This window comes from Paroedura picta, chromosome 3 (assembly GCF_049243985.1).
Source record: "Paroedura picta isolate Pp20150507F chromosome 3, Ppicta_v3.0, whole genome shotgun sequence".
NCBI lineage: Eukaryota > Metazoa > Chordata > Lepidosauria > Squamata > Gekkonidae > Paroedura > Paroedura picta.
In genome coordinates, this window is record NC_135371.1 from 23,033,651 (window position 1) to 23,052,809 (window position 19,159).

At 45.9% G+C, this 19,159-nt stretch overlaps 2 protein-coding genes across 10 annotated transcripts in view; one reads left to right on the forward strand and one right to left on the reverse strand.

Moving 5' to 3' along the window:
- The window catches only part of SLC25A26 (solute carrier family 25 member 26), a 129,741-nt gene extending 115,809 nt beyond the window's left edge, over nt 1-13,932 (forward strand). For 3 of the 6 annotated variants that reach the window (XM_077325100.1, XM_077325102.1, XM_077325103.1), the window contains one exon: nt 13,307-13,932. In XM_077325100.1, coding sequence (XP_077181215.1) covers nt 13,307-13,560 — 254 coding nt within the window. In that variant the 3' untranslated portion in view covers nt 13,561-13,932. Of the gene's footprint in view, nt 1-1,419; nt 1,485-5,487; nt 5,562-13,306 lie in introns of all 6 variants that reach the window. The other 3 variants (XM_077325101.1, XM_077325104.1, XM_077325105.1) reach the window with 2 other exon arrangements.
- A 2,896-nt stretch (nt 13,933-16,828) lies between these two features.
- LRIG1 (leucine rich repeats and immunoglobulin like domains 1) overlaps nt 16,829-19,159 on the reverse strand; it is a 145,786-nt gene continuing 143,455 nt past the window's right edge. For 3 of the 4 annotated variants that reach the window (XM_077325098.1, XM_077325097.1, XM_077325099.1), the window contains one exon: nt 16,829-19,002. In XM_077325098.1, coding sequence (XP_077181213.1) covers nt 18,815-19,002 — 188 coding nt within the window. In that variant the 3' untranslated portion in view covers nt 16,829-18,814. The remainder of the gene's footprint in view (nt 19,003-19,159) is intronic. The other variant, XR_013228954.1, reaches the window with a different exon arrangement.

Consider the following 19,159-nt stretch of genomic DNA (forward strand, 5'->3'; position numbering starts at 1 on the left):
GTTTGTATTGCAAGAAAGCCAGGGCGGCAAAGTATTTTAAATAATCCCATGGCGGTGTGTTGTCGGGTATCAGTTGCAACAAACAATAGGCTTATTCGGGGGATTTATTTAGGGAATGACAGGCTCTAGTCTAATGTTACTCAACTGGTTTCAGACAGAGGCCTCCTTCTAAGCACGTTGTACCTGCCAACATCCCCGGCAGCTCTATCTGCAGCTGACACAAAGCCTGCTGAATTCTCTTCCTCTGTTCCTCAGCTTGCTACTTCGTGCATTGGGGACTCTAATCCCACATTGCCTTGGCAGTGAGCTATGGGAGCCCATAGATTCTTCCTCCCTCTCCTCTGTGCCCCCCCCCCGAGGTGTCAGGCCTACTGGGGTGGGGGCCCGTTGGCTTGGGGTATTGGGATGGTTGTCCAACTGGGTTTATTGTATGGTTTTATTGTCATTTTTACTGTTGTACACCACTGCAACAAATAAAATTAATAATAACAACAACAATAACAACAAAGCAGTCAGGCAGCAGAAGCGACTAGAGAAGGGAGAGGAGCGGGTGTGGCTAAAAATGTCTAGTCTCTCTGCTGTTCCCTTGACTGGCGTAGTAGTTTCTCTGGCCATGGCACTAAATCCCTGCTGCTGAGAGGAAAGTGCTTTTGGCTCCTTCTGGTGCAGGATATTTCCCCTCCCTGGAATTTTGCACCTCCTCCAGATATCCCCCTCCCCACTGCCAAGAGGGAGGAGGACTCGCTGTATGGTTCCAGAGCCATGCTGTTAGTCTGAACTCCTCCAAATGCACAGTGTCCAAACTGTCTGGAGCGAGCTCTTTCGAAATACCCCCCTCCCCCAAGGTTGGCCCAGGAGGTGGAAGGCCGCCATCTCCCCCGCCCTTGTCCAAATCCATTTTGCAGTTCACTTCTCCCCCGTATCTGATCTTCTGTTGCTGAAGCCCGTTGATTTCAATGTTTTTGTGAACCAAGGAGGGGGATGAGGATATAAAATTTCATCGGCTTAGTTGAGTGGGGATGGCCGTTGGGGGTTCTTACATCCCACTAGCTGCTTCCGGGCGCAGTCTTAAAAGATGTAGAGGCAGGGAGTTCAGGCAACAGGGATGAGAATTCAGAAATGGGGGAGAAGGTGGAAACGGCTGGCATGAAGCGACAGGGGAGAGGGGGGCACAGACAGGGGTCCGGATCCAGGGTGAGCCGTCCATTGCCAGTTCCTCGTCCCTCCCCGATTACCGCAGCCCAGCAAGCAGAAGGCTGTGGCTCCCCGACAAATCCGGCCAGATTCTGAAGTGAGAAACAAGCTGTAGGCATTAATAATGAAGTGGTTTTGGCAGAAGCTGTGGGAACTGTGGGGCCATGCAGCATGCATATTTAACAAACAAAGTCTCGCTTGTGTTTGGCATTTTTATACGCTCAGGTGGATTTGCAGCTGCAGTCACCACCCCTCTGGATGTAGCCAAGACGAGAATTATGCTGGCAAAGGTAAGAGGTGGAAGAAAAGGCTGATTGATGGGCTTGCGGGGAAAGCGTGCTAGCACTTCGCCTGGTAGCCACAGAGTTGAGTTTGGCACCTTCGGCTGGTCTCTTTCACTTGAATGTTAGATTTCAGGTGGGCAGCCCTGTTGGTCTCAAGCAGCAAAACCAAGTTTGAGTCCAGTGGGCGCCTTCAAGATCAACAAAGTCGTCCCTGGACTCAATTTCTTTTATGCTATGTTTGTCTCTGGGTTTGGGACACTGGTGCTGCTGGCTTTTCCTATTACTTCTAGTTCATTCTTCCTCTCACTTGTTTCTTCTCCCTGAGGAAATTCTTAGATTTAATCTGGTTTTAATCTAAGAACTTAATCTAAGATTTAATCTAAGAATTTGAATCTATAACCCGATGCGTTCCTGCAGCTCAGTACCAGAAACCACATTTCCTGATCTTCATTCTCCTAGCAGCACATTGAGAGAGAACAATGCTTTTCCCATTTCTGGCTAGAAGAGAAAATGGTGTGCCCAAACCCATCCAGGGATAACAGCCTATGAACCCTGCTAAATATGAACAGTCGTCCCAGTTGTCAATAACTGTATTTCCCACAGTGACTGTCCTGGAAAGTCTACAGCTGAGAAACAGAAGATAATTTGTCTCTTTGCAGGGAGTCATCAAGACTGCTTATGCACTGGGAACTTCACTGCCCCAGCTCCTGTGCAGGAGCACAAATCAGGGGCGGATGACGTGCACCAGGCCAAATGCTCCCCCATGTGGGTGCAGGAAGAGGTGGAACAACCTGCCACGACTAAAACTCCTGCCTGCAGCCCGGCATGAAACTTCCAGTGCATAAACGGTCCAATAGATGGCATTGAGAGGTATACGGCCTCTGAAGCTCATATTCAGCCATCGATAAACTCATTAACCTTAGTGACTGTCTCACAGGAATCTCCTTTTAAATCATATAAGTTAAAGACCACCACCACATCCTCATGTAGAATATTCCACAGGTTATTCACCTGATGTGAAGGAGGGATGGACAGAAGTGACCGATAACTCTCCAAGCCATTGAAAGTAGCTCTCTGTCACTCCTGTAACATTGCTTTAATCACATTTTTATTCTCTCCTTTAAAGTTCTCACAGCAGCTTCTCTTGTCTTCCTGTGTCACATAAAGGAGCAAGAGTCACACACACACAAACTTTGCATAGGAAAGGATAGCACCAATCCCCTTTCCTATCCCACCCCACCTTCCTGTGCATGCCCCTTGCTGTGAATAAGAAAGGAATAGCCTTGTTGACTCCTTCCTCCCTCCATTTGTCCCTTCCAGGGAAAACATAGAAGTAACCGTCCATTTTTCCTTTGCAGCTGGAAGTTTCAGTTTGGTGTGGCCGTGGTTTGCTTTGGAAAAATAGCATAGGAAAGAGTTTCCCATTTGAGCATTGCAGACCTGCTCTGAAACAATTTTTGTACAAGCCACCATTTTATGGCTGGCTTCACCTAACAAACCACCATTTTGAGAATGGTAGCTTCCAAGGCTCTGGAGAAAAGAATGCCCAGCATCCAGGAACATAGTCTTAGTATGGAAAGTGTCCTTCTGTCTATCCTGAATCTACTGCCAATCAATTTCATTTGGTTCTAAGTTCTAGGGCGGGGTAGTCAAACTGCGGCCCTCCAGATGTCCATGGACTACAATTCCCAGGAGCCCTTGCCAGCATTCGCTGGCGAATGCTGGCAAGGGCTCCTGGGAATTGTAGTCCATGGACATCTGGAGGGCTGCAGTTTGACTACCCCTGTTCTAGGGTCTAGGAGTGGGAGAGCACGTTCTCCCTATCAGTTTTCTTGGTGGAGGAGCTCCCTTTTGCAAGCCCTGAAAGCTCATTCCACCAGGTGGGGGCCAGGACAGAGAAGGCCCTGGCCCTGCTCTATTGAATGCCAGATTTTTTCACTCCAGTGTGGATCACTTTGCACTTCCACTGAATCTCTTTTGCCGCCTACTTGTTGAATTCAAAGAGAACGTTTTGCAGCTTTTTACAATTCAGTTTCATTTTCAAAACCCTAAATAATTGAATCAGAGTCCAGTGGCACCTTTAAGACCAACAAAGATTTATTCAGGGCGTGAGCTTTCGAGTGCAAGCACTCTTCCTCAGACTCTGAATTCATTGTGCTACTTCAGACCAACACGGCTACCCTTTTGAATCTAAATAATTGAGTCACTTCATGGCTCACCCCTGATTCTAGATAATCTATGGGGGAAAAATATGGCCAGTCCAGTGCTTATTTTATTCCTATCCTCTGCTGCTGTCATGTAACTGATTACTAATTCACAATATGACTTAGTTTCATAACCTGTGTCTGCTGTGTTTGCTCAAGGGTCCATGGTGAAGGGCTTCATTAAAAGCTTTTTGAAAATCCAGATTTGTAATTTATACCAGGAGACTGTCCTCTACCTGCTTGTTAGCACTGTCAAAAAACTTCAAAACGCTGGTGAGGCAGGACTTCCTGTCACGGAAGCTTTGCTGGTTCTGACTAGGGTTAATTCCTCTTTATATGCTTAGTCTGCCTTGAATAGCTGTTCCTTTCAATTGACTCAGAACAGATACTAGAATAAACATCCTGTAATAGCTTGGATGCCCCTAGGACTGTGTTTTTGAACTCAGCATTAGCTTTGCGACTCAAAAGAGCCAGCGTGGTATATAGAGGTTAAGAGTGGTGGACTCTAATCTGGAGAACCGGGTTTGATTCCCCACTCCTCCACAAGCAGCTGGCTGTGTGACTTTGGGCAGGTCACAGTTGCATTAGCCCCACCTACCGTACAGGGTGTCGGTTGCGGGGAAAGGAAAAATGCTTGTCAGCCGCTTCAGGTAGTGAAAAGTGGGTTAAAAAAACAAGCTCTTTGTTTTCTACTAGCAGCTCAGGGGTAGTCAAACTGCGGCCCTCCAGATGTCCATGGACTACAATTCCCAGAAGTCCCTGCCAGTGAATGCTGGCAGGGGCTTCTGGGAATTGTAGTCCATGGACATCTGGAGGGCCGCAGTTTGACTACCCCGGTACTAGCTGATCCTCCATCAGAGAGGTTGATTTTTGTGATAATTTGCATATTAAACTGATTTCAATTTAGATCTCCCTAAGTCAATTGCAGTATTCCTTTTCCTGATCCAGGTGGTTCTTCATACTCATTCCTATGTTTGATGTAAAGCGTCATGAGCCACAAGGGAGGGCAGTGTGTGTTTGTGTATATATGTATATGTATATAGACACACACACATATAAATAAGTAAAATTGGGCTATGTAGAGATTATGTACCATGAATCCATAGTGCTACATTGTGACTATCCAGATGAGAATTAGGACCTGGTTTAAAAATGTTCCAGAAAGCCAGATGCCTGCCTTATTCATTCAGTAAATGACTTTAAAGAGTCATGGGATCCATCTCACATCTTGAAAAAGTACCATCCATTTATTAACATCCTCTTAACTTGTTTCTCAATGTAAAGAATTAACACAGTGGCTAACACGTAATTACAGTCGTGCAAATTTAAGCTGGTTAAATTGCAAAGTTTATTCTGGTTACGATGCTCAGATCCTTTTAAAATCACAACAGATGTTGAAATGGAGACGAATGAAAAGTGAACCAGCCAAATCTGAAAGAAATTTGAAACAATGCAACCCCCCCCCCCCCTTCTGATGTTAAAGAGGTCAAATAACTCTTAGTCAGAATGCTTTCTTGCTGAACATTGCTCCGGATGGGTATATGTTTTTTCCCAAAATACTTTGATGATTGCCTTTTAATAGCTTAATAGGGAGAGCAGTACTTGTAGAACATATAATTGCATGTGTATGTTCTCAGATTCAGTTCTTGGCTGTTAAAGAATCTCAGGTGGCAGAGCGGGTTAACACCTGTGCCTAAGATGAGTAAGGTATTATCAGGGAATAGACATTAGTGGAGTCAGATTCATTAACGGTCAGATGTAGTAGGAAGCAGCTTCGTACACACCTCTTCTTTCTTCTGTTCTAGGCTGGCTCTAAAAATGCATCTGGGAACGTACTACCAGCTCTGTACGGAGTGTGGAGAACCCAAGGGATACCTGGGTAAGAATTAGTAGAAGGGGGAAGAAACACTGAAGAATGATGCCTGGGCCTGCTTGTTTGCTTTTTAAAAAGTCGCTTGCCTAATGAAGATGAATAATAGAATCATAGAGCTGGAAGGAGCCACATAGGTCATCTCATAGAATCATAGAGTTGGAAGGGGCCATACAGGCCATCTAGTCCAACCCTCCTGCCCCATGCAGGATCAGCATAAAGTATCCAGGATAAGTAGCTGCCCTGCTGCTGCTTAAAAACTGCCATTGAGGGGGAGCTCACCACCTCCCTTGGAAACTTATTCCACTGCTGAACTACTCTTACTGTAGGGAAAAAAAAATCCTAATATCCTGCTGGTATCTTTCCACCCATAATTTAAACCCAACATTGCAAGTCCTATCATCTGCTACCTATAGAAACTGCTCCCCACTTTCCTTTTTGAAATAGAAGAGAGCAATCACGTCCGCTCACCTCCTCTTCTCCAGGCTGAACCTTCCTAAGTCCCTCAGCCTTTCTTCACTTGATGTGGTCTTCATGCCCCAGATCATCTCTGTTGGTCACTTATGCACAGAATCATAGATGGTAGTGAGGGCCAATGCAGTGTTGCAGGTAGAGTGTCAGATTAGGGCTAGGCCGGCAACCGTATTCAAATGCCCTTTCAACCTGGAGTCTCACTAGGCAACTTTAATCCAGTCTTGGGCTCTAACCTTCCTCACAGAGTTGTACAAACTAAAGGAGAAGAGGAAAGGACCTTGTATGTCATCTGGAGCTCCCAGGAGGAAGGCAGGGTAAAAAGCAATTGTTGTTGCTTTCCAGTCCCAGTTGACTTATGGCGACTCCATAGGGTTTTCAGGGCAAGAGATGTTCATTTGCCATCGCTTGCCTCAATGCCATGATCCAGGTGATGGTCTTCCAGACTGACCCTGGCTGATGATACTAGCCAGGCCAACCCTGCTTAGCTTCTGTCTGGGCTAGCTTGGACAATAAATAACAACATAGGAGAGAGGATGTAAATTGAATTCATACTGTGCTTGCTTTGCAAAGTCATCACCGACTGAATTGCTCATTGGTTTTTAAAAATATATATTACTCTGTGAGGAAGGGAAAGGTTTAGCTAATCAGAGGGAGTTGCCTGGGTAAGTCTCTGACCTGTAAATGTTTTTATTGTGTGAAGGAGCTATATTAATTGCTTTGAAAGGGGTGCTTGTGGGGGCCCTCAAGACGAACTGGAAGGTTTAAGCAGTTATTGGCCAGCAGAATCACGGTACAGGATAATCTTGACAGGCTGGAAAAGTAGACTAAAGCTAATAAAATATATCTCAGCAGAGATAAGTATAAAGTTTAGGTAGGAGAAATCAAAAGTATAATTACTGGATGGGGGAGAGTTGTCTTGACCAGTGGTATATGTGAAAAGGATCTAGGAATCTTAGTAGACCATATACTGAATCTGTCAGCAGTATGAAGTGGTAGCTAAAAAGGCAAATGCAATTTTGGGCCACATCAACAGTCCTCATGAAGTGATGGCATCACTTTACTCTGCTCTAGTAAGACCTCATTTGTTTAAAGTATTGTGTTCAGTTTTGGATGCCACAGTTGACATGCTGGAATGTGCCCAAAGGAGGGCTACAAAGATGGTGAGTGGTCTGGAGACCAAGTCCTATGAGAAAAGGTTGAAGAAGCTGGTTATATTTAGCCTGGAGAGGAGATATGATAGCCATCTTCAAGTACTTGAAGGGTTATCATACGCTTTGCTCTGGTTTGGCCTCACTTGGAGTACTGTATTCCATTTTGTTCACCAAAGTGAAGAGGGATGTTGACAAACTAGAACGTGTCCAGAGGAGGGCAATAAAGATGGTGAGAGGTTTGGAGATCAAGATGTATGAAGAAAGGTTGAGGGAGCTTGGTCTGTTTAGCCTAGAGAGGAGACGACTGAGAGGGGATCTTCAACTATTTAAAAGGGTGCCATATAGAGGATGGAGGATTATTGTTCTCTCTTGCCCCAAAGGAACAGACCAGAATGAATGGGATTAAATTAATTCAAAAGAAATTCCATCTAAACATCCAGAAGAAGTTCCTGATAGAGCGGTTTCTCAGTGGAACAGGCTTCCTCGGGAGGTGGTGGGTTCTCCATCTTTGGAAATTTTTAAACAGAGGCTAGATAGCCATTTGACGGAGAGGCTGATTCTGTGAAGGCAAAAGGGTGGCAGGTTATAGTAGATGAGTGATAGGGATGTGAGTGTCCTGCATAGTGCAGGGGGTTGGACTAGATGACCCATGAGGTCCCTTCCAACTCTAAGATTCTATGATTCTAAGATAGAGCAGAGTTGTTTTTCATTGCCCTGGAAGGTCAGACTAGAATCCACTGGTTAAAATTAAATCAAGAGTTTTCGTCCTACATTTGAAAGAACCTTCCTGGCAGTTCGGGCTGTTCCTCAGTGGAACAGGCTTCCTCAGGAGGTCTTCTCCTTTGGAGAAGGAGTTCTTCTCCTTTGGAAGCTTTTAAACAGAGGCTAGAATGCTGGCTGACAGTGGTGCAGACTGTGAATTTAGGCACATCATGAGAGGGGAGGTGGGAATGGATGAGCCAGTGCTCTACTCATGTGGTCCTTTCCTACATGCCCCAGGGTTTTACCAGTTGCCTCTTTAGGGGTCAGGAAGGGCCCAGGGATCCTGAAGGTTCTTGCCATCCTCTGGGCATAGAGCAGAGGTCACTGGGGAAGGGGGGCAGTTTTAATTTTTCTGCATTGTTCTGCGGGCTGGACTAGATGACCCTGGATGTCCCTTCCAGCTCTGTGTATCTATGTGTGAACTGATGTCATGGTGGTCCTCTCAGTGTATTTTACGGCCATTTCCCCCATGTTGCCAGGCTCTAGAGAGACGGCTGTGTCATTTTGCCACTTTGACAATTGCCTATTCCTCCCTGCTGCCTGGGCCAATTACCCAAAGTGCCACTGAAATCAAAGCTGCGAGACAAAGGAGAGGAATGCCCAAGTATCAGGAGGCTGTAGCCAAGGTTCTTGCCAAAGGAATTGCTGGGTATTAAAATATAGGAAGTTGGATCACGGTGTTCCCTGTGATCTTAATGCATTTCATTCAGTTTAACTGAGGCATTTTGGGACTTGGCCAGAACTATAGACAGGATTCTGGCTGAGATGGATAATGAAACTGACCTGTTAATGGCTACAGTCCTAAACACATTTTGAAATAAATTACACAGAAATCATTGGGAATTCAGAATAAACGTGGCTAGAATCTAGTTGTCAGAGTCAAATTTTCTATTATGGGAATGATTTGTGACCAGCTTCCAATGTTTTGTTAAATATGGGGGGGGGGAATAATATTTGCTAAATGAGACTTCATTAACACATTCAAGATAATGTACCCCATACTCAATATTTAATGATCCCCTGGGTTTCTGTAGGTGCAAATACTTTGTGTAGTCCCTTTTGCATTATACCTCTTCAGCTGTTCATCTGTAACTTATTATATCTGCTTGTCTCACTTCCTCCTCCACCAGATTTTACATTTTGCCTGTCTAAAAACATTTACAAACAGATTGCTCTTTGGCTTGGATCTTGTTCTGACCGGACCTCTTTGTAATGTCCCTCCTAAACCCACCTTTCCATTGTACATACCTCTAAATCACCCTGGTGGGTTTCTGCTCCCTTGCATCTGACGAAGTGAGCTTTGGATCACACCGGCTTATTCTGGAAGGAGTTTTGTTAGTTTTCAAAAATGCCATTGGACTCCTGTTGTAATTCATGGCTGAGATATAGTAATCACAGTCATAATCAGTTTATTTTTATAGTCTGCCCTTCTCTGGGTGACTCTGGGTAACATCAGATAAGAAGACAGAGTGCAATACCTGGCAGAATCACCAGCTTCTGACCTCCCACCCCGTCAGTTCCAAAAAGGTTGTGCGATCCGGCAGCCGAAGCAGCCATTCGTCCCCGGCGCAGCCAGCGCCACGCCGCAGGGCAGGGGGGGGGGAGGCGCCAGCACGCCGGTTGATGCACACACGCAGGCGAGGAGCTCCACCAGGACGCCAATGCCCGCACCTCGCTTCTAGCTGCAGGATCGCACAACCCTAGTTCCAACTTGCTATCCTGGCGAGGGTTTGTTGGGGTAAACACAACAACATAGTACCAATATAATATGTAGCAATTTAAACATTTTAATTATTTTCATTTTGAAATGATTAGAAGTATGTTTAAATTGCCTACCTTACAGGTTTTTTTTTAATCTTCTGAGGGGCTGATCAGTATTTAGTTGGTAGAAGGTTTGGTGGGTTCTTGAGCAGCAACCACGGGCAAGGAGAGCCTTGGGTGGTCCAGCTTCCTTGGCAGGACTGGCTTAATTTCCGGGCAGCGTCCAAGGGAACTGACTTATTCTTCGCCAGTGGAAGCCAGGGTTAGATGCCACTTAGAGGTTATGGTCTTTATCCAGAAGGTTGTCTCAATCAACCCTCAAGGAAGAAGGCCACATTTCTGTGGAGAACAATGGTGTTCTGCCACAAGATCTTCCCCTGGAATGTTCTGTCAGTACTTGCCTTGTAACAAATTGCTTGGCTTTAAAGCTATAATTACTGTAATAGAGTGAATTGCTGTCTAGAGAAACCATAAAACATTTCCATCTGCCTGCCACGGTCCTGAAGGGAAGAACATTGCAGCCGACAGCAAGGGCAGCGGAGACTCTGAGCGAGCCTGAAATCTGGCTGAGGGTGAGGAAGAAGAGACAGGGCTCATCAGAACCCATTACAGAGCTGGCCTCAGGTTTCCAAGGACCCTCCACTTGGGCAGGGTCTTAGCAAGACACTTGCCTGGTTTCCCAAAACTTTATTTTGAGGGGGGGGGGAGGAGGTGCTCGTTTCTTCTATGGGGGGAATATACCGGGATGCAAAATCGGCACTGATTTTTACACGCCAGTCAGGCAGTCAAAGTTTATTGCACGTAGCCAGAGGCCATTGCAGTTTTCCATTCCAAATACTTATAATTATGAATAAAACACAGGTATATATGTTTCAAATGAAATGGTCTCCATAGAGGTAAAATATCGTTGAAAAGAGGAAAGGGAGTTACAAGAGCACTTCCTATTTTTACATGTATGTTTCAACAGGGAGGAGGAACTCTGCCATAACTGACACCATTTCTGAACAAAAATAGAGTCCAATAGCACCGTTAAGACCAACAAAGATTTATTCAAGGCGTGAGATTTCAAGTGCAGGCACTCTTGCTCAAACTTCCTCATGCACTCGAAAGCTCATGCCTTGAATAAATCTTTGTTGGTCATAAAGGCGCTATTGGACTCTATTTTTGTTGTGCTACTTCAGGCCAACACGACTAACCAGTTGAATCGACCATTTCTGAAAGCATCATGTTAGGCTAATGAGACCGCAGATTCTTCAAAATGGCTAAAGACCAGTGACTGGGAACTGGGATATCCAGGCATTACATACCCTGGAACAGAACGCTCCCATCCAAGACATTTGGAATTGTCTTCTTTCATTCCCAGCGCAGCCTACTAGAAGGGAATACTCAGAACTGAGCTTGGATCATACAAGAGAAAGTTGGTTAGGTGAAGAATGGGTACCTTGCAGTGGCCTTGTGTTTCCTCCTTGATTTACATTATAGAATGTGCTTCCATCTGAATCTGGCTGATTTAGAGCCAACCTGGGACCTGTAATGTTTAAAATGGGGCTACTTAAATCATATGTTTTGTTTGTTTCAATCTGAGCAATAAGGTACTTGGATAATCCTACTGCCGCACATGGTAATGTGACAGCAGGGAGGTTTCCACATCCTAATGCAACTGCAAGATAAATTTACCTGTTTGTCCATTGAACAAACATTTTGGAGCATTATTCGTTCTTCTCGGAATGGAAGGCAGTTTGTGTATGCATACATTTTGCAGATTGGGTCAAATTCAGGATCTCTCCTTTCTTAAAATGTCCAATATTCTACTAGACCAACTATATTCACACAGTCCTCCTATCACATGTGTGCCAGACTCAATTCTCATGGCTGAATACAGGCAGGTCATGTGTCCCTTTTCCCACAAGGCTGTACCAGAACTGACAATTAGGACCTGTTTGCAGTACCGTAACCAGTTCCTGGAAACATCACAGAACTTCTGACCACGTAGAGCAATGGGTCTCAACCTTCCCCCAGCCAAGCTGCTTGCCCTGCTGTGATCCCTGTGAAAGGGTCATTCGACCCCCAAAGGGGTCCCGACCTCCAGGTTGAGAACCACTGGGGTAGAGGATCTCTCAGCACCATGTGATCGTAATCAGGCGTCATGGAACAGGAACCAGGGAGATCTTTCTCCATATTTGGGAGGTTATGGTACCTTTCAGATGGGCCTGAAATCACAGTATTTTATTTTAGGCCACCCATTCACAAACTGTGCTTCAAGCAGACTTGCAAGAAAATCAAGCAGCTACAAAACATGCACTGGAAAAATTCATTAATAACCTTGTTTATGCTCCACTTTTCTCCATACTGGGAACCCAAATTGGATAATGTTGTTTCCCTTTCTGCCTCACAGCAACCCTATAAGTCAGGGGTAGTCAACCTGTGGTCCTCCAAATGTCCATGGGCTACAATTCCCATGAACCCCTGCCAGTGTTTGTTGGCAGAGGCTCAAGGGAATTGCAGTCTATGAACATCTAGAGGACCACAGGTTGACTACCCCTGCTATGAGGTATGTTGTGTAGAGAGGGTATGGCTGGCCTGTTAGTACGCTTCCATGGTAGAGAGGGGATTCGAACCTGGGTCACCGAGATCCTAATGTACCCACTGCAGCACAGGGTGTCTCAAGGTGTCCCCCTTATGTCGCAGGGAGTTGTTTCTGTGATTCGGTGTGCAATGTTGAGGTAGAGGTTGCCTGGAGAGCCATCCCCCTCACCCCCTTTTGAGTGGGAAGGTTTTTGCCTTCTGGCTGATTGAGACCCTCCTTTAATTTTTTGGTATAATTAAAACTTTTATATCCTGATTTTGTTCCCATTGAAATGTGTTAGCTACTGTTCGAGATGTACTACAGAGTAGTAGAGTGCCAGACAAGCAGATAAAACCAGACTAAAATTACATCCATACAAGAAATTATCACAGGAAACATGTTTGACTGCAGCAGTTTTAGAGGCTCTCTTGAGCCGGTAACGCTTCACCGTTTGCAGAAGAACAAGGGCCAGACTCCACTTTAATGAGTTCCACCCAGATTGCCCCAACCCAGCCCTGGTTCCCTACAGCGGGGGTTGTCAACCCCCGGTCAGCGGCCCGATACTGGGCCACCGGCGGCTCCTCCCCGCAGTGAGAAGCTCACCAGGCCACGAGTGAAGCAGCCACCAAAACGGCTGCTTCACCCACGGCCCGGCTAGCTCCTTGCTGCAAGGGGGGGGAGAGGCAAGCGCGGCTGCCGGCATGCCAGCGGATGCAAACGTGCATGCGCAGAGCTGCTGCGCATGTGCGTTTGCGCCCCTGGCGGATGCAGATGCGCATGCACGGAACCTCTGCACGTTTGCGTGGAGCTGCCACATGTGTGCACAAATGCGCCTGTGGGTGCAAATGCATTGCGTGGCACTTTGCGTGACAGGAATCCAATTTGGAAGTTATTAGATTATTATAATTATAATGATTGTCTGGATTTTTGATAGGACACTGTTTTATATTTGTGTTTTTTCAGAAAAACACAATTGTCCTTGATGGCAACATTCTAGAAGAGGTGAAATCATCCTGCCTTTGTCTTTCTCCCCTTTTCAGGCTGTTTGCAGGCGTTGTCCCTCGGATGTCGGCCATCAGTCTTGGAGGCTTCATTTTCCTTGGGACGTATGACAAGATACGCCGTTTGCTCTCGTGAGATGGCCCAGGGGCTCCGAATGCACCACTGGGGAACTGTGCTGTTGTTGCTGCTGCCTCCACGGGAAAAAACACATTCAGGAAGATGCTCTTTTGCTTTCCCACAATTCCTACCCCACCCCAGCCTCCTCTGGCTCGGCCGCTGCTCAATAGCCTAGCCGGCATTCTCTCTCTTTGCAAAAAAAAAGAGAAAGAAACCCTGAATTCCGTTTCCCCTAACATATAACATTTCCCAGTATGGAAACCCCTGCGCTAGCAGTGAGCTCATTGGAAGGCGTGTGCCAAAAACGGCAATACTTGGGGGGCAGACAGCCCATTTTATGGAATCCTGCCGGGGGCCTGAAAGGCATTATTATTAAGAGCTCATTTAGGGAGAAGGATGTGCAAGCAAAAGGACGCAGCAGGCATGATGCGACTGCACCAAAAAAGAATCTCCCTTTTATTTTGTGACCGCTCGATCTCGGCACTCAGGAAGCCTGGACACAACTGCAGGCCTGCAGAGCTCCAAATAAAAACACCTTAGACGGAAAGGATGGTTGGGTCGTCTTCTCTCTGGATATATGAAAAGAGAAAGGGGGGGGGGGGAGAAGCCACTTGTTTCTTGTTTGAGTCCCGTCTGGAAAGTTTAGACCACTGTTCCTAGCTGCAGGTGCATAGCAAGCATTCTTGCTTGGATAAGCAAGGCTGCCTTTTTTAATTAGACTCAGATTTCTCCAGTAAAAGTACAATGTTGTATTATTTTACTGCCCAACAATGTTGCCTATGAAACAGAAACAAAGCCCCGCTCTTTCTTTCCTCCCCACCCCTTTGCCTCGAAAGCGGCAGAGAAGCCACCGAACATGAGAACAGAGACTGTGGACAGCGTGTGAGGGACCGATTGGGCGGCGGCCGCCACATCTGCCACTCGGCGGCTAAAGAGGACATCCACAGTCCTTTTACAGCAGAGCAAGCAGAAAGGAGATCTGGCGGGGACTGCTGGGGAGGGTGTTGGGCGCGAGAGATGAATAGAGGCAGTTGGCCATTGCCTTCCTCTGCTTAGCAACCCTGGACTTCCTTGGGGGGGGGGGGTCTTCCAGTGAAGTACTAATCAGGGCTATCCCTGTTTAGTTTGCAAGATCTGACAACACCAGGCTAGCCCAGGCCTCCCAGCTCAGGGCACATTGGACCTCTGATTATTGCACCATCCTCCTTGATAAGACCACTCACCAAGACATCATAGTGAGGAGTGATACATAAATTGAGTGAATAAATTTTAAAAACTGTGAAACTTCGGGGAGTTTCAAAAGCATCTTGGGATGCCCCATGAGGAGGTATTCTTTGAATTCCACCTTTTCCGTTCTATGCTAGTCCCAAGGACTCTGCTAAGACGCTAGGGGGTGGGCGGGGGGGGGGGTGAATCTCCTGTCAATCTGGTGACTGCTCACTGTTAAGGGGATTTCTTGGGGTGATGGCCTAGGGGAAAATGCACCCCTGTCCTGTAAGCATGTTAGTGTAACTGGAGAGCCAGTTTGGTGTAGTGGTTAGGAATGTGGACTTTGATCTGGCATGCTGGGTTTGATTCTGCGCTCCCCCACATGCAGCCAGCTGGGTGACCTTGGGCTCGCCACAGCACTGATAAAGCTGTTCTGACCGAGCAGTGATATCAGGGCTCTCTCAGCCTCACCTACCCCACAGGGTGGCTCTTGTGGAGAGAGGAAAGGGAAGGTGAATGTAAGCCGCTTTGAACCTCCTTTGGGTAGAGAAAAGCGGCATATAAGAACCAATTCTTCTCTTCTTCTAACTGGGGAGAAATGACTTCCATTGGAGGTATACTTTTCCTTCAAAGTGAACTGTTTTGAGTTCACACCTGTGTACATAAGCCCAGTGTTCTGGCTCTTTACATCCCTGAGTCCCTGCCCCAAAACTCACAGCCACTAGGACCCGTTTAGCCTCATTGGGAGCAGACAGAGCCTCAAACAGAAAAGGACAACTGAACACTTTCGAGGTTGTGAATTCTCATGAAGAATTTCTTTTTGACAATTTTGTTATTTGGGCAGCACTGAATTGCAGCATGATCAGAGTGAATTTGTAGACTCGTTCAATGTACGCCTGTCCACACAGGTCATGAAGTTTATAGACCCGTGCCCATTCTGATCCCAGCAGTCTCCCCCCACTCTGATGCATCAGCCCTTTGTTGAGTGGGACTGTCATCTGAACTAGATGACATAGCATTGATAATAGTCGGGAAAGGGCACAGACCAGAGACTTCAGCCAATTAGTACAAGCTGATGGAGGAATGGCAGAGAATTCCATATTTCATAGGACACATGTCCAGAACATGTCTTCTGAGTCTTCCTGAACTTCTGAGAACTTCAACAGAGGGCTCCTGGAGATGGTCAACGATACAGCAACGCTAGACAAAAATGCCAGTGATATTATAAATGAACCTTTATTAAAGACACTTCAATGCTGTTTGTTAGACACTTCCGATATTTTTTACAATGTACTTCTCAATGTACAACATTGTACCAAAATTTTTTTCTAATAAATAAATAACTTTGTACACAAAAGTAATACTTCCTCTTTCACATTGCCTCTCAGAAGCAGCAGATTCACATATTTAGTGGAAGTAACATTACTTAAACAGTTAACCGTATCAAAAAATACAATATAATTTTTTTTTCCGAACTGTTACTGTGGCAAGTATGCTCAGCCTTTCCAATTGTGATACTTCCCCCCCCCCCCTTTCTCTGTGCTCGTGTCCTATGAACCAACCTGGACGGGTCGGCCTCCCCTTTATGAACATCTTGCTTCTTTCCTAACTAAGGAGGAAAAAATGGTCGCTTAAAAGAAAAAGAAACCGCTCAATCTCTCTGTTGGCACGTCACATAATTAGCCACCTACCACAAAGTGCAAGTGTCCTCAACTATCCAGAAGGGGAAAGCGATAGGGAGCTTGCCTAATTATACATTGCTTCATAAAGGCCAGCTTCAGCTAAAAGAATTTTACACTACAAATTTTTGCCTTAGGTTGTATTACCCCCCTCCCCCTATTTTCCCTCCTTCCCTGGTTTAATGCCCTTGGTTTTACAACCCCATGTCTCCTATGGTTTGGGGTAGACAGCGGGACAGGTAAGACTATTTTAAGAGGGATACAAAATGAGTAATCAGCCCTCTCAAGCTTTAAAGGGAAAAGAGGGGTGACTCTGTGTGTGTCTGTGTGTGTGTTTGTTTGTTTGTTTGAGCAGGTTTCCTATTCAAGTGTCCCTTCCCCATCAGATCTTCAGAATAAATTACAGGTGGCAGATGCACAAACACCCCATCACACACACACACGGGCTGGTTGGTTCCTATAATGCAGGGGTAGTCAAACTGCAGCCCTCCAGATGTCCATGGACGACAATTCCCATGAGCCCCTGCCAGCATTTGCTGGCAGGGGCTCATGGGAATTGTCGTCCATGGACATCTGGAGGGCCGCAATTTGACTACCCCTAAGGTAATCATAAGTCCTTTTCCTGGGAAGAGGACTGAGGTATGTGACCTCCTTCAGTAAATGAATTTTCTAGTAGGGGGCGAGTTGTTCAGAAAAAAAAAAGGATGCTGTAAGGGAGAACTTAACACCCTTAATGTTTGAAAGAGCACAATGTGAGCAAAAGGCGTGCCAGGACTACCACAAGGTGTCCCATCAGTCTTGTGGGGAGAGTTCCTGAAGTCCCTTCGACGGCCCTGATGATCGTTGGAGCTTGCTGCTCTACTCTGAACAGAGGGATCAGCCCCCCACCTCGGTCTCTCCCACTCCTCAGCATTTTCTCTCTAAAAGTGGCTTTTAATTGTACCTTTAAAAAAAAAAAAAGGTCAGAGACAGAAATTCCGCCCCCCCCCATGTGTATTGCGATTTAAATCCAACAATCCTGAACTAAAAAATAGGGCAAAGAATGCTATTTTTTGTTACGCACGTACAAAGCATCAAGAGAAGCAGCACTTCTATAAAGCCCAACAAAATGCTGTTTTTAAGCAAAAACGGTTCTTCCTGTGCATGTTCACCCTTTGCTCGGTTTTTAGGAGTGCTTTAGATCAGGGGTAGTCAACCTGTGGTCCTCCAGATGTCCATGGACTACAATTCCCATGAGCCCCTGCCAGCAAATGCTGGCAGGGGCTCATGGGAATTGTAGTCCATGAACATCTGGAGGGCCGCAGGTTGACTACCCCTGCTTTAAATGACACCTCTGAAAGCACTATTAAAAAAATAAACAGGAGCCTAGTATGAATACAGTCTAAACATTGTTGTCCTTAATCCCTGGACTTTAAATAGAAAGACCATACACAATTCAAGGACATTTTCTTTCAAGCAACCAACCAACATTTTAATGCGGTTCCACCTGGGAAGTATGGAACTTCACTAGTGCAACGAACAAACTATGATCCAGATCTCTGTACACCGAGGAATCACGGGTTCTGCTATTAAAGAGATTTCCCAGCTTCCCCTCTTGCCTTCACCCACTGTCAGAGATGGCCAAACTGTGGCTCTCCATATGACCAGACTACAATTACCATGAGCCGCTGCCAGGGGCTCGTGGTAATTGTAGTCCGTGGCCACCTGGAGAGCCATAGTTTGGCCGCCCCTGAACTATATTAAGCACAATGCTCCACAGATCTGCTTTTGTACACTTTCCCATTCATTTCAAGAAACTTGTATCTGAGTTGCTCTAATGACAGTCTGCATGGACTCTGCCCAGTAATGCTGAAATAACAGAAGACCTCAGTCTTAAAGGTCAAGGGCAACACTGCTCAACATAAGTAGCAAACCAATGCAGTATTTGCTTCAGAAAGGAATTTTTTTTCCACCAGTATGGCCTGCTCCATTAAAATATGGGCCTGACCTCGAAGTTCCCCTTAAGGCACCAGAATTATTACTCTTGGGAGGGGAAAACGGGAGGAAAAAAAACAAGAAAACCAACAGTACAGTGAGAAAACAACGTAGAGTCAATGCTGAAGAATTTCACTCCATTCAATCATGCACCAAGGAATAAAATAACTCTGTTAGAAGATATATATAATATAGATAGATAGATTTATATATATGAAAACTCTTATGTACAAATTTACCAAATACACTTTCCCCCCACTTTACACAATAACATTTTTTTTGCATTTCTGTGCTTTCTCTGCAAGCCAATGTGTGAGCTTCTGAGACTTTAAACTATGTACAATTGGGCACTGCTTGGAAAGGGCCTCGTTCCCCCCCCCCCACAAGCTCGCTTCTTATACCTCATTTTATTTTCTCTTTAAAAAAACAACAACATTTCAATGGAGGGGCTATCAGCTGAGAACCTGAGGTAGAAGTAGCTTAGATATTCTGTGCAAAGAAATGGGTTGCTATAGAAGTATGTTCCGTTTGTCTGCACGGACCACTGTCCTCTGTCCATTGTGATCTTCAGTGGCTGAACTCGTGAAGGGAGTCACGTGACCTTGGTAAATGTCCATTGGGAAGAGTCTGTTTAGTTTCCGCTACTGGTAACGTCTGCGAGAGTCCAGCAGTCCCTGTTAGGAGCCTGACTGCGCCTTCGGACGACGGCGGTAGGCTGTGAGTCTCGGAAGCCTTTGTTAAAGGTTGCGAAGAACCTGCAAGCAAACGCCACGGAGATTTTAGTGACGAAAAGGAGGAGTCACCCAGAACCGTAAGCTTCCCACACCCACCACCCATTCTCTCTTCTGGTCATGGCAGCAACAGAAAGCAGTGTTGTGACCTACCCAAATAGCACTGTTTTCATCTTGGTCT